Source organism: Semicossyphus pulcher, unplaced genomic scaffold, assembly GCF_022749685.1.
Source record: "Semicossyphus pulcher isolate SPU_LCO1_2020_fin unplaced genomic scaffold, fSemPul1.0.p SCAF_11, whole genome shotgun sequence".
NCBI classification, from domain to species: Eukaryota; Metazoa; Chordata; class Actinopteri; order Labriformes; family Labridae; genus Semicossyphus; species Semicossyphus pulcher.
The window spans coordinates 27,765,925-27,793,470 of NW_027211615.1; the positions used below are offsets into that span (position 1 = coordinate 27,765,925).

General features: G+C 44.2%; 1 protein-coding gene across 1 annotated transcript in view; it reads left to right on the forward strand.

Moving 5' to 3' along the window:
* Positions 1–27,546, forward strand: part of galnt14 (UDP-N-acetyl-alpha-D-galactosamine:polypeptide N-acetylgalactosaminyltransferase 14 (GalNAc-T14)) — a 195,095-nt gene that overhangs the window by 161,581 nt on the left and 5,968 nt on the right. The window contains exons 10-14 of the mRNA XM_069657584.1: positions 2,884–3,010; positions 10,578–10,670; positions 11,323–11,406; positions 14,421–14,565; positions 21,485–21,604. Of these exons, the coding sequence (XP_069513685.1) occupies positions 2,884–3,010; positions 10,578–10,670; positions 11,323–11,406; positions 14,421–14,565; positions 21,485–21,604 (569 nt within the window). The remainder of the gene's footprint in view (positions 1–2,883; positions 3,011–10,577; positions 10,671–11,322; positions 11,407–14,420; positions 14,566–21,484; positions 21,605–27,546) is intronic.

Here is a 27,546-nt window from a genome sequence, read left to right on the forward strand (position 1 = left end):
TCTGTCGGTTCTGAAAGGCCCGACAAAATCTGAGCTCAGTCAGCTCCTGCAGGGCGGGGCCGTGTTTCTGTCCGACACATGCCGCAGCTCAGGGGAGAGAGAAACCCATCGATCAACTTACTGTCCGATCACAGATGACTCTCTCTCATTTTAATGGCCTTTTATTTATCCTGTAAAAGACGCACTGCCACTGTGTTTCTCCTTTAAGTTTGTGACCGTTAGTTTGACCGTGGATTTAAGTCTGACTTTCTAAACTTACGCCTGCTCCATCCTCAGCATAAAAGATACACTCGGGTGCAACACAAACAGGGCTTCAGTCCTTTGGTGCACTAACTTCAGCTCTAAGTCGGACGTAGCGTTACACCCGGGTGTATGCCCAGCTGCTGCACTCAGCTCCTGTATTCTCACAGGTTTCTGCTCAATTCTAATCGCGTCTCTGTAATGCGGAGCAGTTTAACCGTGTCTAACAGATGGTTTCGTCTCCGACAGCAAATTCGTTTTATACTATTATAACATTTCTTGTGAGTTGGGGTTGGTTTTTAGAAAGCTTTAATAAGCAACAGGTGAGCAGGTAACAAAAAAGACAGGCATCAAAAGCAGCTGAGTGAAGTGAGAGGAATAAAAAGGTCCTTTAATTTGAGCTGAATGAAGGTGAACTTTTCATTCAGTAGAAAGTCTTTACAGTCTGACATCCACGCAGCTGCAACATCTGGCTCTCCTGCTGCTATCCGCCTGCAGTCATCTCAACTCTGTCTGTGTGTGTGAGAGTGAGTGTGTGTGTGTGTGTGCGTAGTGTTGGAGTCAGTTAGCTGATTGCTCTACTGCCGCTTCCTCAGATCAATGAAAGACTGTTAGCCCATTTTTCCTCTCTCTCTCTCTCTCTCACACACACACACTCATTTGCTGCCTGTCATGCCTCCGTCAGACTCCCAGGCTCTGTGTCAGTATCTCAGCATCTCTCCCGCTTCTCCTGTTCTCCTTTATTCTCTCCGGTGTTTCATCTTAACTTCCATCTCTCCTCTTCCTCATCAGACCCGTCGCACGCTCTCATTTTCGCTCCCTCGCTCCCTCTCCTTCTCTCCTATTCTCACTCTTCCTCACAGTCGCTGAAAAACTTTTTAAAGTTCTCTGCGTTTCGCTCTTTGGGGAAACTTTTTTTTTGTCCTCGGAGCTCGGGCAGAAACTCTAGCAACACACACAAAGAGCTGAGAATTAGCAGGTCGTATGAACACACTTGCACGCACAGGTATGCACAAAGTAACACAATACATATCGCATTCTCACACACGCTGAAGATTTGAGTCCGTCAGGGGATCATCAAATATTCACAAAGGTTTGGCCCACTTCGGCGTGACGTGCAGGCGAGAACACTAATGAGGAGAAAGAGCGAAAAAGACAAAGCTTCTCATAAATAAGGAGCCTGGCACACAGACACAGCAGGTGCACAGTTAGCGTGAGACAGCTGATGATATAAATCTTTTACAAAAGTCTTTTACAGCTCAAGGATCGAATGTTACAGAGCACACCCCAATAAAGATAAGGCAACAGTTAGACACACACAGGTAATGTTACACCTGTTTGTGTCAGGATATCAGGGTCAGGAAGAAACCAAAATATACACTGTTTTATGTTCACCACATTAAGGCTGCAATAAACAATAATTTGCAATATGTCTTCCTAAAAATGAACATTTTTCTAGCCTGACTAGATTCTTTGAACGACAGTTGTGTGTATGTGTATTGGTAGACCCTACACAGGAATTGCTAATAGCTAATTTAAATACTTTGAATGGTGCAATTTTCCAAACTGTGTACAAATATGGACCAAAATTAGCCAAAAAAGAAGTCATCTTAAAACAGCACATTTGATGGGCTTTCACTGCAGCCTTGCTCTCCTGGTGGCTTTAATTTATTGGTTTCAAGGAGAGGTCTGTATGTCGGTGAAAGCACGTCTCCCTTTAGATGAAACATCTCTGACTTTCATCATCTTCCAGAGATGTGGACTTGAGACTTGGTGACTTGGACTCGAGTCGACTCGAGTCACTGTTTTGATGACTTGCGACTTGACAAAAAATAAATGACTTGAGACTTGGTGACTTGAGGCACGATGACTCGGATGACTTGCGTGTGTTCATAAGTTTGAATGTTAGCTGTTAAATCTAAAATGATGATAGTGATAGATGAATTCAAAGTTTCTAACTATCAAGTATGTACGCAGAGCAAACTGGGAATCATGATTGGACGACTCAGAAAGCTCCCCGGTATGTGATCGTCATGATTGGATGACTGGCTGTCAGTCAAACTCCTCGTTATGGCAACACGCAACATGAAAGCCCCCAAAGAGAAGCCTCATCAGTCGTACTCGTTACTACACAATACGGTCTCAGAGCAGACCATCATCATGGCTGCGTCTGTGCCAAGATAACACAGATACAATTCATTGTCATACTTTTTGAACAGGGTATATAAACTGGCCAATAATATCAGTATTAGACGAGCTGCTAACACCTTGTGTTTTCTCATTATAAAGACCGGACACTACAGATAAGAGTGCTGCATCTTGGGTGGAAAAAAAGGACTCGACTCTACTCGACTTGACTTGACACGACCTGTGACTTGACTTGACTTGCCCAAGACAAAATGACTTGGTCCCAACACTGCCATGTTCACACAGAAGTCGAATGTCTCGCTGAAGTATCTGGACAAATAGAGGAAAAATAATCCCAAAACAAGGAGAGAAAAACCTCTTCAACCTGTTATTGGCTCACATGTATCTAAACAATACACAGGAGCCAGAACACAGTTATCGATACCATTAAGTATAACACTTTTATAAAAGCTTCAGGTGTTAATATTCTGAAAATGTCTTGTGATGCGTTTGCAGAGATCTCGTTCCGGGTGTGGCAGTGTGGCGGCAGCCTGGAGATCCTGCCCTGCAGCAGAGTCGGTCACGTCTTCAGGAAGAAACACCCGTACATCTTCCCCGAGGGGAACGCCAACACGTACATCAAGTAAGTCACTGACCAAGTTTTGATTCATTTCAATGTCAGAGTCTCCATTTATGCTGGATTTGGTCAGTGTCAGTCACAGCTCACACAGTTCACTCTCCAGTCACTGCTGTCATCATCTTTCATCAGCTTTCCGAATCCTAGATGAACTCCTGAATGAATAACTTGAGCACCAAACTACTCCTCTAACTCCTTTTTCAGCCCATAAAACCATTAGTTGTTCTCTAACACACTCACTTACCTAAATAATAGTCCCGCTAACTCTCCTGCCGACTGATTCGCTCTTTGCCCGACATAACACACAGGAGACAGACGTTGCAGCGTTTGCACTCTGAGCTGTGTGTCGCAGCCACCGAGCGCTGTTCACATCATTGTTAAAGTGGATTTACAGCTGCCTGGGAGCCTTTGAGCTGCCAGTACAATATTATCCTATTAGCATAAGCTGTATTCTGTTCTCTGCCCCTTTTAGTTCAAACAGCAAGATGTTTACAGGCAGTCCAATAATCCATTAACAGGACTAATGTGCTCAGACTGCATGTAAATTGATGTCGTATAAATAGATTAATCAGGGCCACAATAAGGAGGCTGTTTCCATTCAGATTACAGAATGTATAGTGTTAGTCTTATGGTGTTATAGAGCAGAGAATAAGGACAAAACTCGCAGGGGATTGGGAGGCAGTGCGCGTTTATATTATAAACTGGAGGTCACAAAAATAATTATTAATCAGCTAAATTGTCCCGTTTGTTAGTGTCCACTGAAATGACGCTGGAAATTTTGGGTTTGCTGCCCCTTATACTTCCACTTTTTGTGCCATCTAGTGTCAGCAAAACACTCATCAGCGTATAAACAAGACAGCAGCGCTCTGGACGAGGTATAAGACCTCATCTAATTTCATGGTTAAAACTATAACCTGTATAAAAAGATGGCCGACATGACAGCTCCCTGAAAGTGAAGCCAAACCCTCTCTATCGCCCCCTGCTGACTGGCTGCAGTATCATAAAGCCCGCCTCCTCCATGTTAACAGATGGGACATGAGTCAAACTATAAAATCAAAATATACGTAATACACTTAGACTTAGACTCAGACTTAGACTCAACTTTATTGATCCCTTTGGGATGACTCCCTCTGGGAAATTCAGTCTCCAGCAGCTTATACAGTACAATACAATAGGAAAGAATCAGCACACAGAGGGTAAAAAATAAAGATCAAAATATATATATCTATCGATATATATATATATATATAAAAAAGTACAAAATTAGATAACAAAATATATAAAATATACACTCTTAGAAAATGTACAAGTAAACAGTGGGTAATAGTTCAATTAAACTAAATTAGGTTATTGCACTGTGGTATTAGGTTATTGCACTGTGGTGAGAGATTATTGCACATTGACAGATTTTTATTGCACATATGACCCTTTGAGAAATAAATAAATATTACTATTGAATAAAAGAAGTTAACTACTATTAACTTTGTGAGCTGAATTAGTGGCTACCGCTTGTGAGAGAGTCTGTCCCTGTTACCTCCTCCCCCTAAGTGAGGAGTTGTACAGCCTGATGGCATGAGGGACAAAGGAGTTCTTCAGTCGGTTAGTCCTGCACTTTGGAAGGAGCAGTCTCTCACTGAACAGGCTCCTCTGGTTGCTGATGACGGTGTGCAGAGGGTGGCTGGCATTGTCCATAATGTCCAACAGTTTGTTTAGTGTCCTTGTCTCTGCCACCGTCACCAGAGGGTCCAGCTTCATGCCGATCACAGAGCCGGCTCGCCTGATCAGTTTATCCAGTCTGGATGTGTCCTTCTTGGATGTGCTGCCTCCCCAGCACACTACAGTGTAAAAGAGGACACTGGCAACCACAGACTGGTAAAACATCCGCAGCAGTTTGCTGCAGATGTTAAAAGACCGCAGTCTCCTTAGGAAGTACATCCTGCTTTGTGTCTTCCCGTACAGGTGGCTGGTGTGTGTTGACCAGTCCAGTTTGTTGTCCAGACACAGCCCGAGGTATTTGTAGGAGTCCACACTCTCCACCTCAGCTCCCTCTAGTAGGACTGGTCTCGGCTTCGGTCTGGACCTCCCAAAGTCTATGACCAGCTCCTTTGTCTTAGAGGTGTTGAGCTCTAGGTGGTTTGTGCGGCACCAAGCAGCAAAGTCCCCCACCAGACTCCGATACTCCTCCTCTCTGTCGTCCCTGATGCATCCAACGATGGTTGTGACAGAAGTCCGAGGTGTACAGGGTGAAGAGAAGAGGGGCCAGCACTGTGCCCTGGGGGGCTCCAGTGCTGCTGACCACAGTGTCAGACGTGGTGTCCTTCAGCCTGACGTACTGTGGCCTGTCGGTGAGGTAGTTGGATATCCAGGCCACCAGGTGGCCACAAGTACATTTTTCTCAAACATGGTTTCTGTCATTATAGTTAGTTCTTATCATGCTGATTTATGTCCAAGTGTTCATTTTTCTGACAAGTTTACTTTTCATTAGTTATTTGATGCTATAAAAAGGGGGTGTGGCCTCATGATTGACAGCTCTGTTGACAAATGGGGCTCCTGCAGCGTTCTGTTCCCGAGTAGCAGAGTAGAGGAGGAACGGCGAGAGGAGACGTAACTTACACTAACACTACAGTCATTGAACTTTCCATAAGCGTGAATATCTGCATCGTTCTGCTGCGGACTGAGCCCACCTGAGGGCTCCAACACGGCAAGGACACAAGGTAAAGGTGTGTGTCGGGTAGAGGAAGAGGCGGGACGTCAATACTGCGGCTCCACCAGCTGATCTCTACTGCAAAACTACTTCAAATAAGCACAATGAATGACGATGGAGACGCTTTGTCCATCTTTATATACAGTCATTGGTTGAAACTTGTTTTTAATGCTTTGTCGTTGGACATATGCTAACATTTTTAGCAATGGTTTCAAGCTGCAAGGCTGCTTATTAGGAAGTACTCGTTTGAGAAGTTTGAGACTTTATTGCTCATGCAAAGTGAATGTGTGACAAAAGAAAACGTAGCTTGGAAGATTATTGAAGAAACTTATACCCCTTTCCCACTGAAATTTGCGAATTGACGCAGGTTTTTCAGACCCGGGAAGACCCGCTTATAGATGCCGATTGTCTCTTTTCCCACTGCCAGTGAAGTATCCTCCTGTCGGTCTCTATTCTGCTGCGTCACCTTCTGATGTCACAAACGCGCCAGAGACAGGGTTAGTAACCAGTGAGGATGTTACGGTGGTTAGGTCTTTATTGTATCTATTACTCATTTAGTCTGTGTATCCAACTTGGCGCCGTTAAATTGAGATGACGAGGAGTCTCAGAAGTTACCGACGGAGCATAGCATGGCGCCAGAAAGGGGGCGGAGATTAACGTGTCGACACAGGTTTTGTGTTCCCATCAGTGCTGATCAGAGCTGAGGCGATAATTACCCGGGTCTACTGCAGAGTTGTTTGACCCGGTCTGAATGAAGATTGTAACCTTTCCCATTAAGCAAAAGAGCCGGGTGTTAGCGGGTTTATTGAACAGTAAATAAATATGTCTACATTGATTTGTTTTATTCTCATATGATACAAATAGCAGAATTGTTGAATGCAATTGTAGGGAACAACTAATGTGAAGGAAAAAGAAGAAACAAACAGGCTTTTAGATTTGTTGCATCATTTGCATTTTAGTTTTTGCACAGAAATGTTTGTGCATTAAAAATAAACATTTGTCTAAATATGAAGACAGCTTTGTTTTGAGTTCTTCCTGCTTAAACACCTAAGAGAAAGCAAAATTCTCACCAAACAAACGCTCTGGTGTCAGGAGGGAAAGACTGTAACAGACAAACAGAAGTGAAGACAGGCAGAGAGAGCTCATGTGAAGCTAAATTGCAGCACTTTATCACAAAAGAACTCCTGGGATCCAATGAACGCCGCACACTTTGGATTTATCTGGCAGATTATTCCTTTAACTGTTCAGTAAGTCATGAACTCAGCACGTCAGGGTATTAACTCTGCCGGCGTCGGAGGTTCGGTTCCCTTTGCTGCAGGTCTGCTCTCCCAACAGAAGGCTGCTGAACGGCACTTTGGAGTCAAATCCTCCGACCAAACGCCTCATATAAACTTATTGTTCTGTGTCAACCAGCTCATTCACACCACACTGACACTTTCCTTTTCACTCGGGCTCTTTTGTCGCTCATTTCCCTGTTGGCCGTTACTGAGGCAACATCTGCTCTCAGCGGAAGATGATGGCTTTTATTCGCCTCACAATGGCCTGATGTTTGTGATCAACGCAGATCTCCCCAAACAAAGCTGCTGTTGTCTGCTCGCATGTCGCTCCGCCGGTTAATTAGCTGCTGGCTCGGCGCCGCCAGCCTGCTTTATGAATATGCTAAATAAAAAGGGCTGCTTAATAATTCGATTACAAAGATTATGCTGTTTCCTCCCTCGCCCAGGCCTGCTGCTGCTGTGACCTTGTGTGTGTGTGTGTGTGTGTGTTAATTGTAAGCCTGTGTGTGACACGTATTTATGTTTATACGCCTACAAGCATCTCATATCCTTGTTTTCTTCCCCTTTCATTAAACTGCCACAGCCAGTGTGTGTAGTGCCTGTAATGAAGGGTTTCTGTCATTTCAATGAGATAGTTCACAGCTCAGAGAAACTCAGCTAATAGCTAATTACTTCAGAGAGAGAAAAGAGCGCAAATGGGGATGAGAGATAGAGGAAATGTGCTTCTCTTTGTGGGTGAATAAAGCGCACTGAGCAGAACTGAGTGAGACACAGAGCAGGCAGGATTTACACCTGGTGTCAACACGGCTGTGTGTCTGGATGTCCTGGATGAGGAACGTGAAGATTGTTGCTGTGATTTAAAGTGTAAATAAATCTGGACGAGGTCCGGCTGCGTTGTGAGTGCCGGAGGTGTAAACGCAGACACATCGGCCCGACCACATCTGGAGGTGTGTTTGTGTTCAGCGACGGAGCGTTGTGTTTAAAGGCAGCAGGTGAACACAGTTTTTACTCCTCCTTCCTGCTGCCTCTCCTCCTCTCAGGATGGTGACAATATACGTTACAGGAACTCTGTAAGACAGACCTTACTCACGACACTTCCCGTTACTCCGATTTACAGAGTGTTACATTTATTTTTTCTTTTAAATTTATAAATATAATCCACAAACATTGAAGGCACGGATGTTGGGTGTCAAAACAAGCCAGTTGAGGTGGTTCGGGCGTCTGATTAGGATGCCTCCTGAGCGCCTCCCTGTGGAGGGTTTCCAGGCACGTCCAACTGGGAGGAGACCCGGAGCTCGCTGGAGGTATCTGGGAACGCCTCGGGATCACCCAGGAGGAGCTGGAAAATGTTGCTAAGGAGAGGGACGTCTGGGCTAACTTGCTTAGCCTGCTGCCACTGCGACCCGACCTCGGATAAGCGGAAGACAATGGATGGATGTTGGTGTTCTCTGTTTGTGTTCATGCTTTGTGTCATAAATGAATTACCACCCCTCTTTCCCTTATTGGATTTTGTCAAACACACACGTACCTGAAATGAAATTCCCTAAAATCACAGATTCCTCAGTTTGTCTGTGATTTAGCTGCGTCAGGAAAGCGTGATGCAGCGTGGTCAGCGGCCTCACATTTCACACTTGCCGATCTCGCCTCCCTAAGTGTCCGTTTTGCAGATGCAGGTCTCTGCAATCAAGTTAGTGTTGAGAGATATTAAACGTCCCATTAGACTTTTGATACAGTTCAGTGAGGTAAATATTTAATGTCTATCTCGACTTTCAAAATCAAGCTTACTGAGAAACATTACACGTTTTATGTTGCAGCAATAACTAACTTAAAGCTGCGAAAGGCTCACAGGCAAAATAACGACAGGCTTTATGAAAACGGTCATGATTTGGGTTCAATCAGCGCTAACATGACTTGTGTAAGTTATATACTTGAAGAATTTCTTTCAAGAACTTTGGATTAAGCTCAGAATTACTGTATTTGATGTAACTCGCGTCTGTATGTTACATAACTAATGTATGTTACAAATCTTAAAAAGCAATCATCCTCTCGAAATCAATCTCTGACCCCAGGGGCTACAGACTGAGACGATATAGCTTCTGGGGTGAACGTGCCGCGCGATCGATAATCGACTTCCCGTCCAGACTTCCTTTTCCGCGTGCTGCATTGATACAGAAAGAGAAATCGTTTTGTTGTGATGTACTTGTTATTAACGGGTCTTACCTTTGACGACATTTCAAAATCATGATGCAGATTTGTAAGAAGTATAAACTCAAGCTTTGTCAGGTCTGTCCTCAAGAGGAGGAGAAATCTTTTAAAATGCTCGTTTGTTGAACGGATGTCGGATCGATCTGATGCATTCGAGGAATTCGGGAAATGCGAACGGCTTTCGTGACTCAGCGTCGAGGGAATTCATCTCAAGTGAAATTTTAGCTCTAGAACAGATTGTTAGCTGTTAGCATGCAGATGTCTGTTTATAGAGATTAATAAGAAGCTAAATCGTCGTCAGATCACGCTGAAGGGAGCAGGGATGGCATTACAGTGGATGACATTGCGCCTGCTTTTGCTCTCCTCACGGACTGTTTTTCCTGCATGCCCCTCAGCCTGCTAATACATGATTGGTAGTTCAAACAGAACACTTGCCTTCCCAGAAATCCACGTCCCTGCTTTTAAATATATATAAATAGAGACTGTCTCGAAATAAGTCACAAGGACTTTATGTTCTCGTACAAACTTTAGTCCATTAAATGAAAGACTTTTACAGCCTCCGTAGAAAATAAAACCCAACGCTCAAAGTGGGGGCCGCAAAATATCAGAATCAGAAATGCTAAATTTGGGCGTTACAGTTGATCGGACAGGGAGCAGAAGTATATATGGCATAAAATAGAAGTAAGAAAAATGTCATGCATTATAAATACAATAAATTAAGAGATAAAATAAGACATCTTAATAAAAGAAGAATGCCACACAAACTGTTAACATTTAACCCACAAACGTGTTCAAAATATCAGGAACAAACAAAAGCTGGGCCGGCCGTCGCTCCCAGCACCTCCACCTGAACCTACAGACAGAAACACTGAAACAAAAGACGAATAACTGAACTACCGGAGATCTCTGTCAGCAATGTAAAACACGCTGGGAAGAAACATGATCAGGGAGAAGAAGCCAAAGCTGCTCACCACATGTGCGTGCTGTCCAGCATGTGTGTGCCTTTCCCGCTGCTCTGTATCGCCTACTCCTTCCTGAGCGCTGCAGCAGAGAGAACAGGCCCACGGACACATCCACCGCCCCAAACAACCACTCTGTGCCGACTTTCCACTTTAATTGCACATGAAAACAGCGTGTTACAGGAAGGTGTCAAGAAATGAGACTTCGCAGAGTCTGGAGTCAGAGAGGCTGAAGTTAAAAGCATGTTTGAATTCAGCCAAACAAAATCACCATATTTTTCACCATGCCATTAGCATCAAAGAAACACACCATTAGTTGTTCATATTATTCTATTAACTACAAATGACTTGTGCCATTTTTCCAGGAAGTAAAAGACATGCGCCCGAGACGCACCACGATCTAAACTCTGTGTTTGTGTGCCTCACAGGAACACGCGCCGCACAGCCGAGGTGTGGATGGACGACTTCCGTCTGTTTTACTACTCCGCTCGCCCTGCAGCACGGGGGAAATCCTACGGAGAGTAAGAAGCACACACGCACACTGAAATATGACACATACTTGATATCCAGCCTCCAGATATGTGATCTGCCACCCACATCTGCAGCCCTTTAGCGATGCGTTGTCTTTATTTACGTCTGATCCTCCAGTCGGAGCCAAACAATCAGAGATCTGCAGATGGGATTAGGAACGGTGATGTCATCATGTTTATGTGTCACAGCCAGAAACACGGCGACAGAAATCTGTCACGTCGGGTAGTTAGAGGTGCATAACATTCAATCACAACAGTTCTGGTTTGTTGGCCCCACGCTGCCTGATTATGCACCTGTAATCTGTCACATATTGGCAACAAAAAGCAAACATTTTGAATAAGTGGTTTACCTTTGACGAGTGTTTTGGGTGAGGCCCCACAATGTGACTAACACAAGACTCCCGGATCGCAGCAGGAACAGACATTAAAGCCCCTCGCTGTGCTTAAATGTCAGTGTTTATCTGTCACACGCAGGTAAACACTGACATTTAAACACAGCTTTAAGGTTTTACCTGCGTCTCACATCGCACACTTCCATTACTCGTCCTGTCTGAACCTCCTGACTATCTGATCGACTGTTTATTTTGCTCTCTTTCTCTTTGTCTGCGTGTGTGTGTGTGTTTGTGTGCGTGTTTGTCACCAGCATCCGAGGCAGAGTGGAACTCCGCAAGAAGCTCAAGTGCAAATCCTTTAAGTGGTACTTGGACAATGTCTACCCAGAGCTCAAGTAAGAGTCTGTGTGTGTTTAAGTGAGTCTTTGAACTCGGCTGCTCAGTGAGAGAAAGCTTCTGCTGAGCATGCAACCGAGAGAGAGCAGACGTTTCAAGACTGACACCAGAAATGGCTTCAGAACTGTCTGCTGCATTTTACAAATACGATTATTTCTTTCTCTTTGTGGTGTTGTTAATGTTTTAAAGAATACCACTTATTTAGGTGACGTCGTCCATCGTGGAGAGTACTACACAGCCTTCCACAGTCACATTAAAGTGTATCGTGGCTGTGAGAGGGCTCTGTCATTAACATGAAGCCGGACTAATAAGGTGGGGCCGCGGAGTTGGAAAGATGTGACATAGTTTAAGCAGATTTAAGGCTCAGGCTGCACACCACATCATCCCCGCCTATGATGCTTTCATTCTGAAAGGCTGCTTTATTTAACAGACTTTGTCTTCTTACTTTAGAGACAAAGAGAGCTGGCTATGTCAGGTGACAACCCTTGATACCTTAACCCTTTGACAGCAGACCTTCTGCAGGTAGCATTGAAGGATTCATACATAGAGTAATTCAGAGTTACACAGTTAAAAACAGAGCATTAAGAACATTAAGAGCATTTAAAAACCATGTGACATTAAGCAAAAATAAAATACAAAATGTGTTAAAATATAAGATCATGTCCGGCCAGAACACTCTTTTAATTATAACTCATCAGTTATAATTAACCTTCAGAATTCCCAGAATTCTTTTTCTCTTGGGTCCCACACCCTGGAGTCTCAGACTCCTCCTGTTGCAATGTGTTACGTTCCCCTGAATGGGCGAGGGGATGAGGGGAGTAACAATAAATCAAAACCCAGGAAAAAGAAGGAATGAACAAAGTATAGGCAAAGTTGAAGGAATTTATTAACAAACTAAAGCAAAAAGGAAACACAAAGCGAGCTTCTTCGAAACAAAAGAGAAGCTGTTGTATAAGACAAAATACTATAGACCAAAAACTAAGGCCTCGAAGAAACGCTGTCCTTCCACTGAAGGAGTAAACACGAAGACGTCTGTCACACACACAGCCGAATGGCCCACTGGCTCTGTCTGTCTCCTCTCTGCTGCTCTTTCTACTCCTGCCTGATTGCTGAATGGTAACAGGTGAGCCTGATCACCTGCTGCAGCATGGGGAGATCAGCACCTGGGGAGCACAGGAGAGACACACACACAGAAAACACAAAACTACGGCACGTAACAAAATGCATTCACCTGTTGAAATGGATCTAAAATATAAACTGTAATAGCTACAATCTTGATTCTTTTTTTGACAAGAAAAAAAGTTATTACGTTAAATTCTGTGTAAAAAATGGTGCAAATGCACAGGCGGCGGGGGCCACCATCGAGCTGCAGAAATAATCCAGTTTAAATTTAAATAAACCTTTACAGCTAGAGCGTCACTTAAATTACCTTTATGTTGGAGAGATTAAGACGTAAAGCATTTTGAGGAACTAACCCAACAAGCGACAAAAAAACAACGTAGAAACATGCGGAAACTCGGCTGTACACCCTGCTCATAAAAATGAGTTCAAATACTTTGTTGTTGGGCAGATATTTTGTACATGTCTTTGATCAGCATGTTTCATATTGTTTAATCAGCTAAATTTATTGAAAACACGTTAAATTTTTGTGTTTTTTCAAGACTTTCATAAATGATTCTGATTAATTGACTTACACATTGACCTTTTAGCTCGTCCGGTTTTATGATATTTGATTTATAAATACTCCAAGACATGTCCTCACAGTGAGCAGAAAACAGTTCCAAGGGTTCATTTACAGACCTATGAGCCTTTTCTTACGTGCATGTTGAGGCAAAATGCAAACAGGACAGGTGATACTGTGTGCTATGTTTCAAGCCTAACCTGCAGAAGCTAACGGGGGCGACTGGGGTCACGACGGTGTTTTATAGGTTGTGAATTAAACAGCTTTTTATCAAACGTTGCACACCTGTGAAATGCTTTGTGTTGTCTGCAAATGTGGCGCACAAAGCCAGCCGAAGTAATCTGTGTGAATTCATGTTCACAGTGACTGTGCACCCACCTGAAACCACACACACACACACACACACACACACGCAGCGCACATCTTTGTTGTTTTGAACACATCTGTCCTGATTGGCTGAGCTCCCAGGGGCCCTGCTTTCTGACTTTCATAATTGCACACACACAGCAAACACACGCTCACACACACACACACACACACAAAACACTTTATAACAACACAAGGCCTCATACAGATAAAGTAAACACAATCGAAACGTCCCTGCACAAAAATATGCCATTACAAATACCTTTAAGACACATATGCACTTTCATTTAAACGTTTCCTCTCTCTTCCACACACACTTCAGCACACACACTCTCACACACACACACACACACACTTAAATACCCATTTATCCACTGGAGGCTGCTGTTAATCCCCCAGAATGGAATTAACAGGCTTGCTCTCAAGGGAAGACAGACCTGACCCTTAAAACGCAGAATAACCTTTAACGGGTTATTAAAACAGAGAGAGATAGCAGATTGAATTAATGCTACAGGGCTTAAGCCCGAGTTTATAGCGCGGCTGAGAATTTAACAAGAAGACGGAGAAAGTTTATCAAAGAGGAAGATTGGAGAGAAACTTTCTGGAGTAATGAGTTTAGAGAATGGTGGCCTCGGGCGGATTTGTTAAAGGTGCAGCGCGGCATTTTAAAAAACACTGATAAATCACTGTCAGAGAGGCGGTGATATCTTGATGTAGTTAATGAGACTGTGGGGGAGATGATTGGGGTCTTCTGTCTCATCGCAGTGCGGCTGTTAGTGTATCTTAAAGTGAAGATGATATGTCCTCTAAATCCTCTAACTTCCATATTTGGTAAATGAGGCCTTGGGGATTGTGACCCTTCACTCAACTGGGAAAAATGGTGTGGTGTCTGGCAATACAATAATTTGTGTCTCAGCAAAAACATTGGACTCCTTAACTGTATGAATGACGTGTTTTCTCCATCAGGGTCCCGGACGACTCTGACTCTCAGTCCGGGGTGATCAAACAGCGGCAGAACTGTCTGGAGTCTCGCAGGGTGGAAGGTCAGGAGCTGCCCGTGCTCACGCTGGCTCCCTGCATAGGAAAAGAGGGGGTCACCGCCATCAACCAGGTGGGTCAACTTATACCCCGTTCCCACCGAAAGTAGCGTGTTGGCGCGGGTTTTTCGGACCCAGGACCAGCTTATAAATGTCTCTTTTCCCATTGCCAGTGAAGTATCCTCCTGTCGGTCTCTTTTCTGCTGCGTCACCGTCTGACATCACAAATGCGCCGAGACAGGGTTAGTAACCAGTGAAGATGTTACGGTGGTTATGTCTTTATTGTATCTATTACTCGTTCAGTCTGTGTATCAAACTCGGCTGCGACAAATTTGGAACGATTTTCGAGCGCTGCTCGGACGGAGACGGGCAGAATTTGTAGCTGAGATGACGAGGAGTCGCAGAAGTTACCGACGGAGCATAGCATCGCGCCGGAAAGGGGGCGGAGGTTAGCATGTTGACAAGGGTGTGGTGTTCCCTCAATGCTGATCGCAGCCGAGGTGATAATTACCCGGGTCTGCATGCCGATTGTAAACTTTCCCACTAAGCTAAAAAGGCGGATGTTAGCAGGTTTTTTGACCAGTGGGAAAACGGCTTTAGATGAACAATCACCAAGTTGCTCAAGATGCTCAAACAACCACAATTCTCACCCCAGAAGGAAGAAAAGGATTTTCTCCTCACAAAATGCGCCTGTGCCTGCAAGCTAGTTCAGGCAGGCGACTCGAGCTGCTCTGATTTCACACTTGACATGCGTCATTCTCCACAATCACCTGACAAACATTCGTACTGCGCTCATACTTTCAGCCCCACCACCACCCGAGCATCCGCCTGCAGGCTCCGGCTAGGCGGGGTTTAAGGTTTCATCTCATCACTCCTCAAATTTCTGCATGTAAAATAAATCTTCCTGCTCGTCTGTACTTTGCTTTCCATTCATTTGTTGATATTGCAAATACATCTAAAAACAGATATCAGCATTTAAACAGTGATGCATGCTTCAAACACAGGCTCCACTTTGTTTGGGCTGCACGGTGGTGCAGTGGTTAGCGCTGTCGCCTCACAGCTAGAAGGTTCCTGGTTCGAATCCCGGTTCAGACGTAGAGGTCCTTTCTGTGTGGAGTTTGCATGTTCTCCCCGTGCACTCCGGGTACTCCAGTTTCCTCCCACAGTTCAAAGACATGCTCGTTAGGTTCATAAAATTGACCCGTAGGTGTGAATGTGGCGACCTCGCCCAATGACAGCTGGGATTGAGTCCAGCCCCCCGCGACCCTGAACAGGATCAGCAGTATAGATGATGGATGATCGATGAAATCATGTTAACACGTCTCCCGCTGCGTGACAAATGATTTACAGATGACACATGACTCATTAATTGTAGATTGTATCATATCCTCAAAGCAAATAAAAAAAGAGAATTTGCTGTTCTATAATAAAAAAACTTACATTTTAATATGTTTTTCATTGATGTTTTATTCTCAATGGCTGGAAACTCTCTTTCTCACTTGTTCGGTAAAGAAGGATAGTCCACTGTCGGTATTAGAGGAGTGCTGGTGTGTGTGTGTGTGTGTGTGTGTGTGTGTGTGTGTGTGTGTGTGTGTGTGTGTGTGTGTGTGTGTGAGAGCATTCTTTCTTCTCTCGGCTGTAATTAATACCCGTAGGATTCTCATTATTCCGTGTTATGAGCGAGTGTGAAGGCTGTGATCGCTCTAACAAGCCGCCTCGCACAGAGCAAACATGTCAGCAGCTGAAGCGCCCGCAGGCTGCAGAGGCCGGCCGCTGACTGCAGGGAGGGCTGCCGGTTCAAATCCTTGAACTCACAGTCGAGATCTCTGAGATGTGTGAGTGTGGGAAACTCTCCCTTATCAAGCACTGCAGAGGCGCCCTGAAGGCGGGCTCTAATCCCTGTTTGTTCATGTTCAGAAGTCTGGTTTGAACCGAGCCGCTCCCAGGTGGGAATGTTTTCAACGTAAAGAATTACATTCGTTTTCTCTCCTGTCAGTTCCTCTTGTTCCCCTTCTGGTGTTTGCAAACGTCCTCAGTTAATCTAATTAAAAGAAGTAATCCACATTAAAGGAACATACTTTTCCTCTCATCCCCACGGTCTCCCAGTTTTGGTCATCACTCCCAGTAGCTCAGAATGTCTCACCAGGAAATCGACAGCATCGGTCTGTTTTCAAATACATCAGGTGTGCCGCAGATCGGACTCGGTCTTCGTAGCCGGTGTAGACGTTTTGGGCTGAGCTGAAATAAGAAGGTCTGCTCTACGGAGGTAATTTAAATGTGTCTTTGTTTCAGAGTGAAGCTTACAGATATTTAGTCGTCTGTCGGATGTTCCTGTTATGTCGGAGCCTCCTAATTGTTGCTGGGTAAATAATTAAACTGAATAATATGATGAACACGGGGTGCTGTGTGAAGTTTAAACTGTAAGAGCTGCATGAATCACTTTATATCTTCAAAAAGAATGCGTTGATCATATTGAGACATTTCTAGAAGCTTCATAAGAGTCTTATAGGAGAACATTTGGGATTGATCTGAACTCAAAGATTGTGCTTTCAGTGCCTCACTAACAAAGAAAGGATTTCTTTTAAAGCCTCCATTTTGCATCAGCCTTCACACAGAGAGAGAAATCAATAGCAGAAGCAGAGAGACCAATTTGTAAACCCACAGCAGCAGAAGAAAAGGCCGGAACGCTCGTAACGTCAGTCATCTCTGATTCAAATGTATGCTTCTGTTCCATTACTGGGAACTTTCACATAATTTAATGGTGACAGCCGTGTATAACCGAGCAGAAGCGTAAGACGAAGGAGCAGCAGAGTGACGGGCATGAAATGCAACCCACTGAGCCACAAAAACATCATTCTGAGCACAATTTGGCCCAAATGTAATGAGTGCAGAGGCATGAAGTTGTGTTTGTGTCGTTTAACCGTTGGCCGTGAATGTGAGCAGGAGTAAGAGGCGGCTCAGTGAACTGTCTCTGAAAAATACAGCTGACTTTCACATCTCTGCAGACGCAGTCGCAGGTGTCAACGTTTTTTTTTTTTGAGTGAAAGTGCACTTTGTTTTTAACCCCTTATTCGTCCAGGGAACACTTGTGCTGAGCACGCAGGCTGTTTCTGCACTGACCTGCAACAACCACTGAGCAGGCGTACCTGCAAACCGATGACCAGAGCTGTGGAGGAAAAGCTCTGCAAGCTACAAACGACTGGAAGAAGCTGAACTCCAAACAAGCTACAGCTTTCATTCCCTCTCTTTTATCTCTCTTAGTTATTTTACTTGGTCTGGTCATGTTGTGTGGGTTCTCCTGTTGCCTATTGGGTCTTGTGCTTTGCTTGTTTTGCTCTCTTGTCAAAGCACTTTGTACATTTGTTTTTAAAGCTATATAAATAAAGTTATTATTATTATTACAGGAAGAAAACTAGTTTGACAAACTAAAGCTACGAAGACAAAGATCAATGTGAACATGTAATATCAAATTATAACAACATACGATAAAACGATGTCACCGGCGAGTAAAACATCCCAATCCAAAGAGTTTGTTGCACAAGGTGCTCACTTCTCTACCCAACTGTCAGTCAGTCATGTGTCATGTGTTGCCCTCCAGCAACCAGAGTCCAGATGTTTCTGCACCAAGCAAGATAACTCGTTCAGCCACATAGCTTCTGAAATAGCCTGAAACCAGTTCTCTGAACAAGTGTCAAAAGAAAGAAATAATCCATACTCATGACTGTTAGCTCAAAGTTCAGTTCACACAGATTAAAATGAACGAGTCCACGTTCATTTAATCGTTGCTTTTTTTAAGCTGCACCGAGCTGCTCCTTTTCAGTAAAGATTTCTTGTTGTCATCGTTTACTTTGTCGTATTTCCCAAGACTGGCCGCATGCTTCAACTCGATGTGTCGTTTCAAATCTGATGTTCAGACTTGTTTTTTCAGACCCACAATTTGCATAAAAAGGTGTGTATGAGTGGTGGTTTATAAAACGTTCATAAGAGCTGAGCTGCATTGTCTGAACAGCTAGCAGCGTTAGCCGCGCCGGATGCTGTAACACACAGAGCTGGGAAACTCTCTGTCCCTCTGAGGAACGCGAGCGGGCGTTCACTGTCTCCAGCATGAACAACCCTCAGGTTCTCTTTCATGAGCTGCAATTATATTTGTTCAGTTCACCATTTACCAAAAATATCAGCACATTCAATAAACACGCTTTTTAACGCACTCAGGCACAACACACGTTTATTCTTCTGGGCATGTCTTTACAACACCAAGGAGAAAGAACAAGGGAGGTCAAAGGTCAAACAAACCTGTCTGTGTGGCTCCAACTGTTAACTACACAAACAATATACAAATAGAACTAATACACTGTATGTCCTCACTACACTGCCCGTTTGAAATGCACCTGTTGGAACAGGATGATTGGTTGGCCTCCGGCATCTTCCCCGAGACGACCTCAGTTTCAGAGCGCTTCTTCACCGCATCTTAGTGTTGCTAGGTTACGGAAATTGTGTGGCGGCCCTTCCGCTTCCCTCGGTAGTGATCGTTAAGTCTGATTTAAATTGATGACGATGAAAGGAATCGTGTCCTGCAGCAGCTCTACACCTGGACATTGTAAGGACTAGCTTCTCCTCCGCCATTGTTGTTGACAAAGGTGTTATCGTGAGTCCCGCCCCTTCTTGATTTTGATTGACTGATGAGGTAGAAGTGACTTTGACGAGCGCGGCGATGATCCGAAAACTTGTCAACAGAAAACGGGTGCTGCCAGCTCAACAAACGCCGTTAGTTGTCACAGGCCCTCATCCCAACAACTTCACACTGGACACTTCTCTTCCATGTGTCCTTATCAATACATCCTCCAGGTGTGAAGTCGATCAGATAAACGGTTGTTGAGAAAATCCAATTAGAGACAGACTTATGTACACACAGATTTACAGACTGCTCCTTATATAGTTTGATGTATTCCTCTCTGCCCCTCGTTAGTCCACTTCATTTGCTCTGCGGTGTGAAGAGAAATACAACTCAGTGTGTCTGAATAAGATAAGATAAGTAGTTAAGATTGCATAAGATGAGATACGACCTTATTAACCCTCTGGGAAATTACAGGACAGAGGACAGACGGATGAAAGATAGTAGAAACAGGAAGTAAGGAAAGTTAGAAACAAAACATTGATAATCATGCAGATAGCAGTATAATGATAGTAGTAGATACATGTATAAAAATGTAATGTGATACAATAAATAAATGAGGGAATATTTTAAACACAACAAACCAGATGTTCTCGGTTGGCGTGACAGCTTCACCCGTCGGGTTTCTCCCTCGCTGCTTTCGGGTTGAGAGTCTTGCATGTCGACGTACAGCTGAACCCTGCGAGGCTCCACGGAGGAGACGCATCGAGCTACAGCACCAATTAACCTCCGGTGTCATTGTCTCCGCTGCAGTTCAATAAATCAATCAGACGGTGAAATAAAGCCCGCAGCGTCGAGTTATTCAAGATAAAACTCCATACATCACGGAGCTGCCTTAAAAATCTCACCCTCCATCACTGCACACGGGCCAATGAGCAGCCTCGTAGCTCTGTGGTTATTTTCATAACTTGATAAATAGATGCGTTGATATGGTTCACTTAATGTAGAGTAAAAACAAGTGATGTCATTATTAAGAAGACGAGCTGCTTGGACGTTTACATGTTTGATCCTGTGTAAGACACGCTTCTGTTGATGTCTCATGTTCATGTTACAAACATCTCAGTGCAATCATAGTTTAAATACGAGCTGCCAAATACCTGCAGTGTGTGTACATGTGTTCGTTCTCGATGTGCCTGGATGAGCTTTACTCTGTCGTGACCTTTAAACTGTCTGTCCCCCGAGGATGTGGGAAGGCCTTAAAACACACACACACACACACACACACAGATGGACAGGTAACATTTAACACAGATCCTGCGAGCGCCTCTAATAACCCTGACCCAGTTACACGTTCAGTGTGTGTGTTTGTGTGTTTCTCCTCTGAGGTCTCATTTTCTTTCCCAACACGTCTTTCTCCTACATGATCATTAATACATCAGGGCCATGCTACTTTGAACCTTGACCTCCTTACTGTTTGCTGCCTGTGTGTGTGTGTGTGTGTGTGTGTGTGTGTGTGTGTGAATGTTATGAGTACACATCAGCGCTCCAGCTGCTGTCACAGCACTCTTTGTGAGTTTGAATCTTTTAGACGTTTCATCTCTCCAGGGTTGGAAACCTTTTTTGTCCTCCTGTCACTGTGGCAAGTTTTTGTATCAGTCACTTTCTCGTTCTAACCAATGACTGTATATAAAGATGGACGACGCGTCTCCACCTCCTCTCTTTGTACAAAAATGACCCACACCCCCTTTTTATAGCATCAACACTTGGACATAAATCAGCATGATAATTTTTGTTTAATGTTTAATGACAGAAACCATGGTAGAGAAAAATGTATTTTGATTTTATAGTTTTACTCATGTCCCATCTGTTAACATGGAGGAGGCGGGCTTTATGAGCTATACTGCAGCCAGTCAGCAGGGGGCGATAGAGAGGGTTTGGCTTCACTTTTAGGGAGCTGTCATGTCGGCCATCTTTTTATACAGCCTATGTATTTTTTACGGCTTCATCTTGAAAGTCTAACCTGATGTTGCATATTTCTTATCGTTAACCGTGGACGCATACATGAACAAAACTGACTCTAGAAAGGTTCCAACATCGTCATGGTCCAGCTTTTGTGTTTGGAGAAAGAACATGTTGTTAATAAAGGTTTAGAAAATGTAGGAAACACGGTAAAGAACAAAGTCATTACCTAAATGTCACTGCTGTGTTTTGCGCTTCCTCCTGACTGACTTTATCTTCACGACAGCTTATCCAAAAGCAGGACCAGAGATAAAGCAGCACTCGGAAATGTCAATTTTTAAACCACCCACTTGACAGACAACATGTGAAACACTGAAATGATAATAAAAGTCATGAACTTTGTCTTTTCTTCCCGCCTGTAGGAGTGGGTGTACACGCACGGGCAGCAGATCCGACAGCAGCAGCACTGCCTGTCTCTGTCCACCACCTTCCCCGCCTCCCAGGTCCTGCTGCTGCCCTGCAACATGGCCGACGGCAAGCAGGTCTGCACGCACACACACACACACACACACACACAGACACACAGACACTTCAGGTTTCATGTAGCTGCAGGCGACTCACTACCGTACATCATACGGCTGATAAATTAATCTAAATGTTAATTAATCTTAAGCTGAATTTGTCTAAAGAAGATTGCCTCACACGCGCACACACACACTCGCTGCAGGGACAGCAGATGCTCAACACTTTTTTGGACAGGCAGCTTGAAATACTCTTAACACACACACACACACACACACACGCACGCACACTTGTCATTACCTGACCACTGGGCACCTTGACGGCGTCCCAGAAGCCCCTGCAGCAGAGAACAACCTGACAACCAATAAATCACCCGAGAGAGAGAGGAGGAGAGAGAGAGGGCACAGGGAGAGGGAGAGGAGGAGGAGAACAGGTAGAAAGGTGAAGAGAAAGAGGAGAGGGAAGGGGAGCAGGGAGGAGAGAGGTAGCTGAAGATTAGCTCATTACACCTCACCAACTGTTCAGCCTGTGTGTGCATGTGTGTGTGTGTGTGTGTGTGTGTGTGTGTGTTTCCAGTCTGAACTCTTGCAATCCAAAACCAATCTGCTGCTTTACATGGATGAAAGTGTGCGTGATTCATTCTGTTTTTGTCGTCGCTGTTATCATGGATTATTTGATCTCTGAGTCATCAGTGACGGACGAGAAAGATGAGGTGGCAGGAGAGAGAAAGACGGAGACAGAAAAGATAGAAAGGAACACACAGGAGGAGAGGAAAGAAGAGGAGGGAAAAAGGGAGGAAATGAAAAGAGAGAGCAGAGGAATCAGGAAACGAGGGAAAGAAAAGTTGGAAAAATAAGACGAGGGAACGAAAATCAAGAAGCGAAGAGGTATGCAGAAAAACGGAGGAATAAAGAGAAGAGAAAACATAGAAGAGTATAAAGGAAAGAAAGAGTAAGTAACCAGTGCGTCAGATAATGCGTCATTATACCAAAAGCACACAGCCGAGTGTCAGCAGGACCTCAAAGTAAGAGACACAACAAACACAGTGAGTCTGCACACACCAGTGTATGTGTGTTATTTCTCTCCGAGGAGTCAGTCCAGCACCGAGACTGCAGCTTTGACAAGTCTGGATATTTTTACACTCCAGAATAAGTTCCCCTGTGGCAGAAACAGAACATGTGCTCTCAACACAAAAGACGAGGAGCCGAGGTGGAGAAGACGTGCCAATCAACGCAGGGAATCAGGGAAACAAGAGGCTGTGTTTCTGGAGCGTCAGCCGCCTGCAAATCAGGACACGAGCGTCAGTCAAATCCTGGGACGGAGAGAAGCAGGATGAACGACAGGAAGAGAGAGAGGAAGAGAAGAAGGGCAGACAGAATCTGAAAGAGAGAGGAAGGAAGGAAGGAGGGAAAAGAGGAAGGGATGAAAGAAAAAAGTGAGAAAATTAGAAGTTAGAAAGAATAACAGAAAGAGAATAAAAAAGAATAAGAGGAAGGAAGGTAGATTAGAAAAAGAGAAATACTGATAAGACGGAAGGAAAGACAGAAAGAAAGGATGAAATAAAGGAAAGGAGGAAGGAAGAATGTAAGCTATCTAGGTAGGTAGGAAGGGAGAAGAAGAGGAAGGAAGGTAGATATGAATAAGAGAAAGACTGAAAGAAAGGAAGAAAGAAAGGAAAGGAAAAAGGGCAATTAGGAATGAGAGGAAGGTAGAAAAGAAGAAAGTAACAGAGAGAAAAGAGTAAATAGAATAAAGAAAGGGAATGAAGGAAAAAGGGAATGTGAAAAAGAAAGGCTGGAAGGCAGGGAAGAGAAAGAATGAGAGGAAGGAAGTATTAAAATTAAAAGGTAGGAAGGAAGGAAGGAAGGGAAAAGGGCAATTAGGAGGGATGAAAGCCTACAGGGAAGGTAGAAAAGACAGGAAGATAAGAAAGAAATAAAGAAAGGAATGAAGAAATACAGGAAGTAAGAAAAAGGGAATGAGAAGGAGCTAGGAAAGACCAAAGAATGAAAGAAAGGAAAGATTTGAAGGATTGAAATTGGACAGAAGAGGGAGGAAGAATGCTCGTTAGATGAAAGAAAGAAAGGAAGGTACAAGAGAGGATATGAAAGAGAGGAAGACTTAAGGAAAGGAAGGACAGGAAGACAACGTGTGATACGAAGAAAGGATGAAAAAAGGCAGGAAAAGGGGATGAGCTTCACTCAGAGGGAAGAATGGAATACATAGGTAGGCAAGGAAAGGAGAGACATTAAGAAAGGAGGAAAGAAAGATAGAAAGGATGAAAGGACTGAAGAAAGAAATACTGAAGCAAAAGAAGGAAGAAAAGAAGTTAGAAAGATGGGAATAAACGATGGAAGATAGAAGAGAGGAGAAAATAATAAAGATAAAAAGGAAGAAAGGAAGGGAGGAAGACAGAGTAAAGGAAAGGAAGGAAGATAGGAAGGGAGGAAGACTGAATAAAGGAAAGGAAGGAAGATAGGAAGGGAGGAAGACTGAATAAAGGAAAGGAAGGAAGATAGGAAGGGCGGAACGGATATACTGTAGGGAGAATTAGAGGAAAGGAACAAAAGAACACAGGCAGCAAGAACGTGTGTGACTAGTAAATAACAATTACACACACACACACACACACACACACACACACACACACAGGTGTTGTTGAGCTGCAGGAGTTTCAGTCGGAGCCTGTTTATATCTCAGATATCAGACTGTTAAATTAACTGGCTGTTGTATCCACTGAAGCACAGCGCTGTCATGTAACTGAAACTAGCAAACCTTTGTACCAACACACACACACACACACACACACACACACACACAGTGCTGTTGCATGTCCCAGTAGAGAGTGTGTGTGTGTGTCAGAAAGGCAGGAAGTAGAGCGATGATAGCTAATTAGGACGAAGATCCACTGGAGGAACGCGGCCTGGAACTGACTGGTAGAGAGACACTGAAACACACAGCAGAGAGAGAGAGAGAGAGAGAGAGGGAGGTTAAATTAAGGGTAGGAAGAGATAGGAGGGTGATGGGACGAGGGACATTGAGAAAGACACAGAAAGACAGAAAGTGGAGGAGAAAGAGGGACTGGACAGACCAGGACGTGAAGAGAGAGAGAGAGAGGGAGAGAGAGCGAGAGACAGAGAGAGAGAGAGAGAAATTCAATAATGGACCCTTAAACGTGCAGAAATCTGCTTCTACAAGACAACATATGAAGCTGAAAGAACACCCTGTTTGAAGGGTCATTTTGGGTTTGTAAAGTTGCTGCAGCTCCTGCAGTGCTCTGTGTAACTGACTGCTTAAAGTGCAGAGACACAGGACAAAATCAGCGTCATCCTCGATTTATTCATCTCTATAAACAGACGTCCGCATGCTAACAGCTAACAATCTGTTAGATCAAACATTCAACTTGAGACAAATTCTCCTCACGCTGTGTCACGAAAACCGATCAGCGTTAAGATTTCCCGACCTCCTTAAATGCATCTTAAACGATGGCTCCGCCCTCCATTCAACAAACATCTCATGTTAAAGTAGTGTTCTTCTCCTCTTGAGGACAGACCTGACAAAGCTTCATGTTGTTCCTAATCTGCATCATGATGTTGTTCTTTCAGCAAACTGAAGAGCCGTTAATTAAAGTCGATCACAAGAAAATCTGTTTCTGTTTGGGCCTCATCCTGCTGAAGTAAGCCAGAGTGCAGCCTCTGTGTAACTTACTGTTTACAGTGAAACTGAGACTCAGCACAGACAGATGAACGGGCGCTCCTCTGGGGGATGGGACGAACCGAGACATGACAGCGTTTATTTAGCAGACACATCTGGAGGGAGAATTTCACTTCACTTTGATCTGAACACACGGTCACTTCTCGAGCTGCTGACTGGACTGTAAACAATGCAGCGCACGGAGAAGGAAGACGTGGCTGGAAGTCGTTTCTCGCTAAACGCTGGCTACACCGGACACGGCCGACATTCTCACTGCTGTCTCCAGAGGCTGTATCGTCTCAGACTGTAGCCGATGGGTTCTGACATTGATGCTCTTCAAAATGCTGCCCTGAAAGAGGACAGACTACACAAACACACATGACGCCAAGCTTTAGCTACAGTGTTCACACAGTTAAGAGAAACAAACAACAGAGAGGAGAGACGCATACTTTGATGAGAGATGAGAGGCGAGGCTGGATCTCCTGGAGGACAGAGATCCAAAACATCTGCAATGAGAAATTGACAGCCAGGACAGAGAGAGAGACAGAGAGAGAGAGAGAGACAGGACAACGATGGTACAGCGTGAGAAATTAGAGGACAAGGAGGAGAAAACAGGGAGGGACGGAGGGAGAGAGGCACTACATGAGCCTGTAGGACACAAACAAAAAGAGGATTAGAGAGATGCAGAGTTTACAGAGTGTCAGCTGGAAATATATAATAAAGCTGTATTTCCTGTGTAGCACGTTTCTGATGCAGTGCAGTAAAACATACACTCGTGGCATACTAACATACTGCACATGACAGTCATGTATTTGGAGATGGTCAGTGTGTCCGATCAGGTGGTAAATTCCTGGCGCCACGCGGCCAGCAGACGTGTCAGCCCGGGTCGAATCGGAGCTTGTGATCCGTCTCGACCTGCTGGACGTGCAGATACGATCAGACGGGAGGAAATCAGGAATGTCAGCAACCATGGCATCACAGAGCAAAGATGTAGCAGAAGATATCAATCACGGAGGGAGAAGAAATTCAGACATGCAGACGTCTGTATCATGTCCTCATGGCCTGTCCTCTCTGCTCAGTCAGCTGGCTTCCACTTGGAATTTGTTCCTGATATATTAGACCGAACGTTACGTCTGATCTCAGTATGACAGGACTAAATATGGATTCATCATTAGCACATGTTAGCTAGAGTAACAGCAGCATGTATAGGATCATGTAACCAGAATATCTGTTGAAAACGAAGCTTTTTTTAATCCTTTATTTTAGCAGGGAGGACCCCTGAGACCGAGGACTCTTCTCCAGGGGTTCCCTGCAGCAATTCAAGCAAAAACACAACAAAATATACACATATCAGTTCAAAAATAGCTGCATATACATTCATTAACACATATTCATACTTGCAACCAATGCCTCTTTCAATAGTTTCACATTTAAAACAGTTGCAATTACCTTACCAAAATGTGCACGGGTGTAAAAATGCTTTGACCCCTTAAAACATGGAGGTTAACTACAGACTGTGTGGTATAATGAGGAGAGTCCAGCTGCTGAGGATCAGGGATGATTTACAGATTCACCCTTTTCCTTTCTGATGTAAACAGCAGGTGCTGCTTTTCAACCAGATGGTCTTTAATGACACCTCCTCTTTTTTTTACATTTTGTTTTCACACAAAACAATCCAGACGACAGAAGGCAGGCAGGGTCATCATAGGTGAGGTGAAAGGTGGCTGACCTGGTGTGACATTATATACATTTTTTAAGTTACACAGCCGTATCAAAGTCTGTGCTCCTTAAGCCGGAGGTATACTTGCTTGTACGCGTTCGCGTGCACATGATGGCTGCCATGCGTTCCCTGCGTCTGCTTGGAGCATCGGCTGTGCACGTCCTCAGAAATTAGCGCTACGCATACGAGAGCTGCGGTATGCACATGACCAGTAGGGGCAGTGTAGAGCCAGAGGGGATGTGACAGAGTCAACACAGCAGGGACAACTGAGGTTAACGTTCACAGGTATGGAAACTTCAACGACTGTAGTGATTGTTTTAGTTACGTTTCCTCTCGCTAATCCGGAAAAGATCAGCTGCAGGAGCCATATTTGTCAACAGAGCTGTCAATCATGAGGTCACACCCCCTTTTTATAGCATCAAATAACTAATTAAAAATAAACTTCAGAAAAATGAACACTTGAACGTAAAAGTTCACTTTTAAGAAGTCGACGTGGAAACCTGCAAAACTAAATGGCCTCCGGCACCGTTACGTCCGCGCACGGAGGAA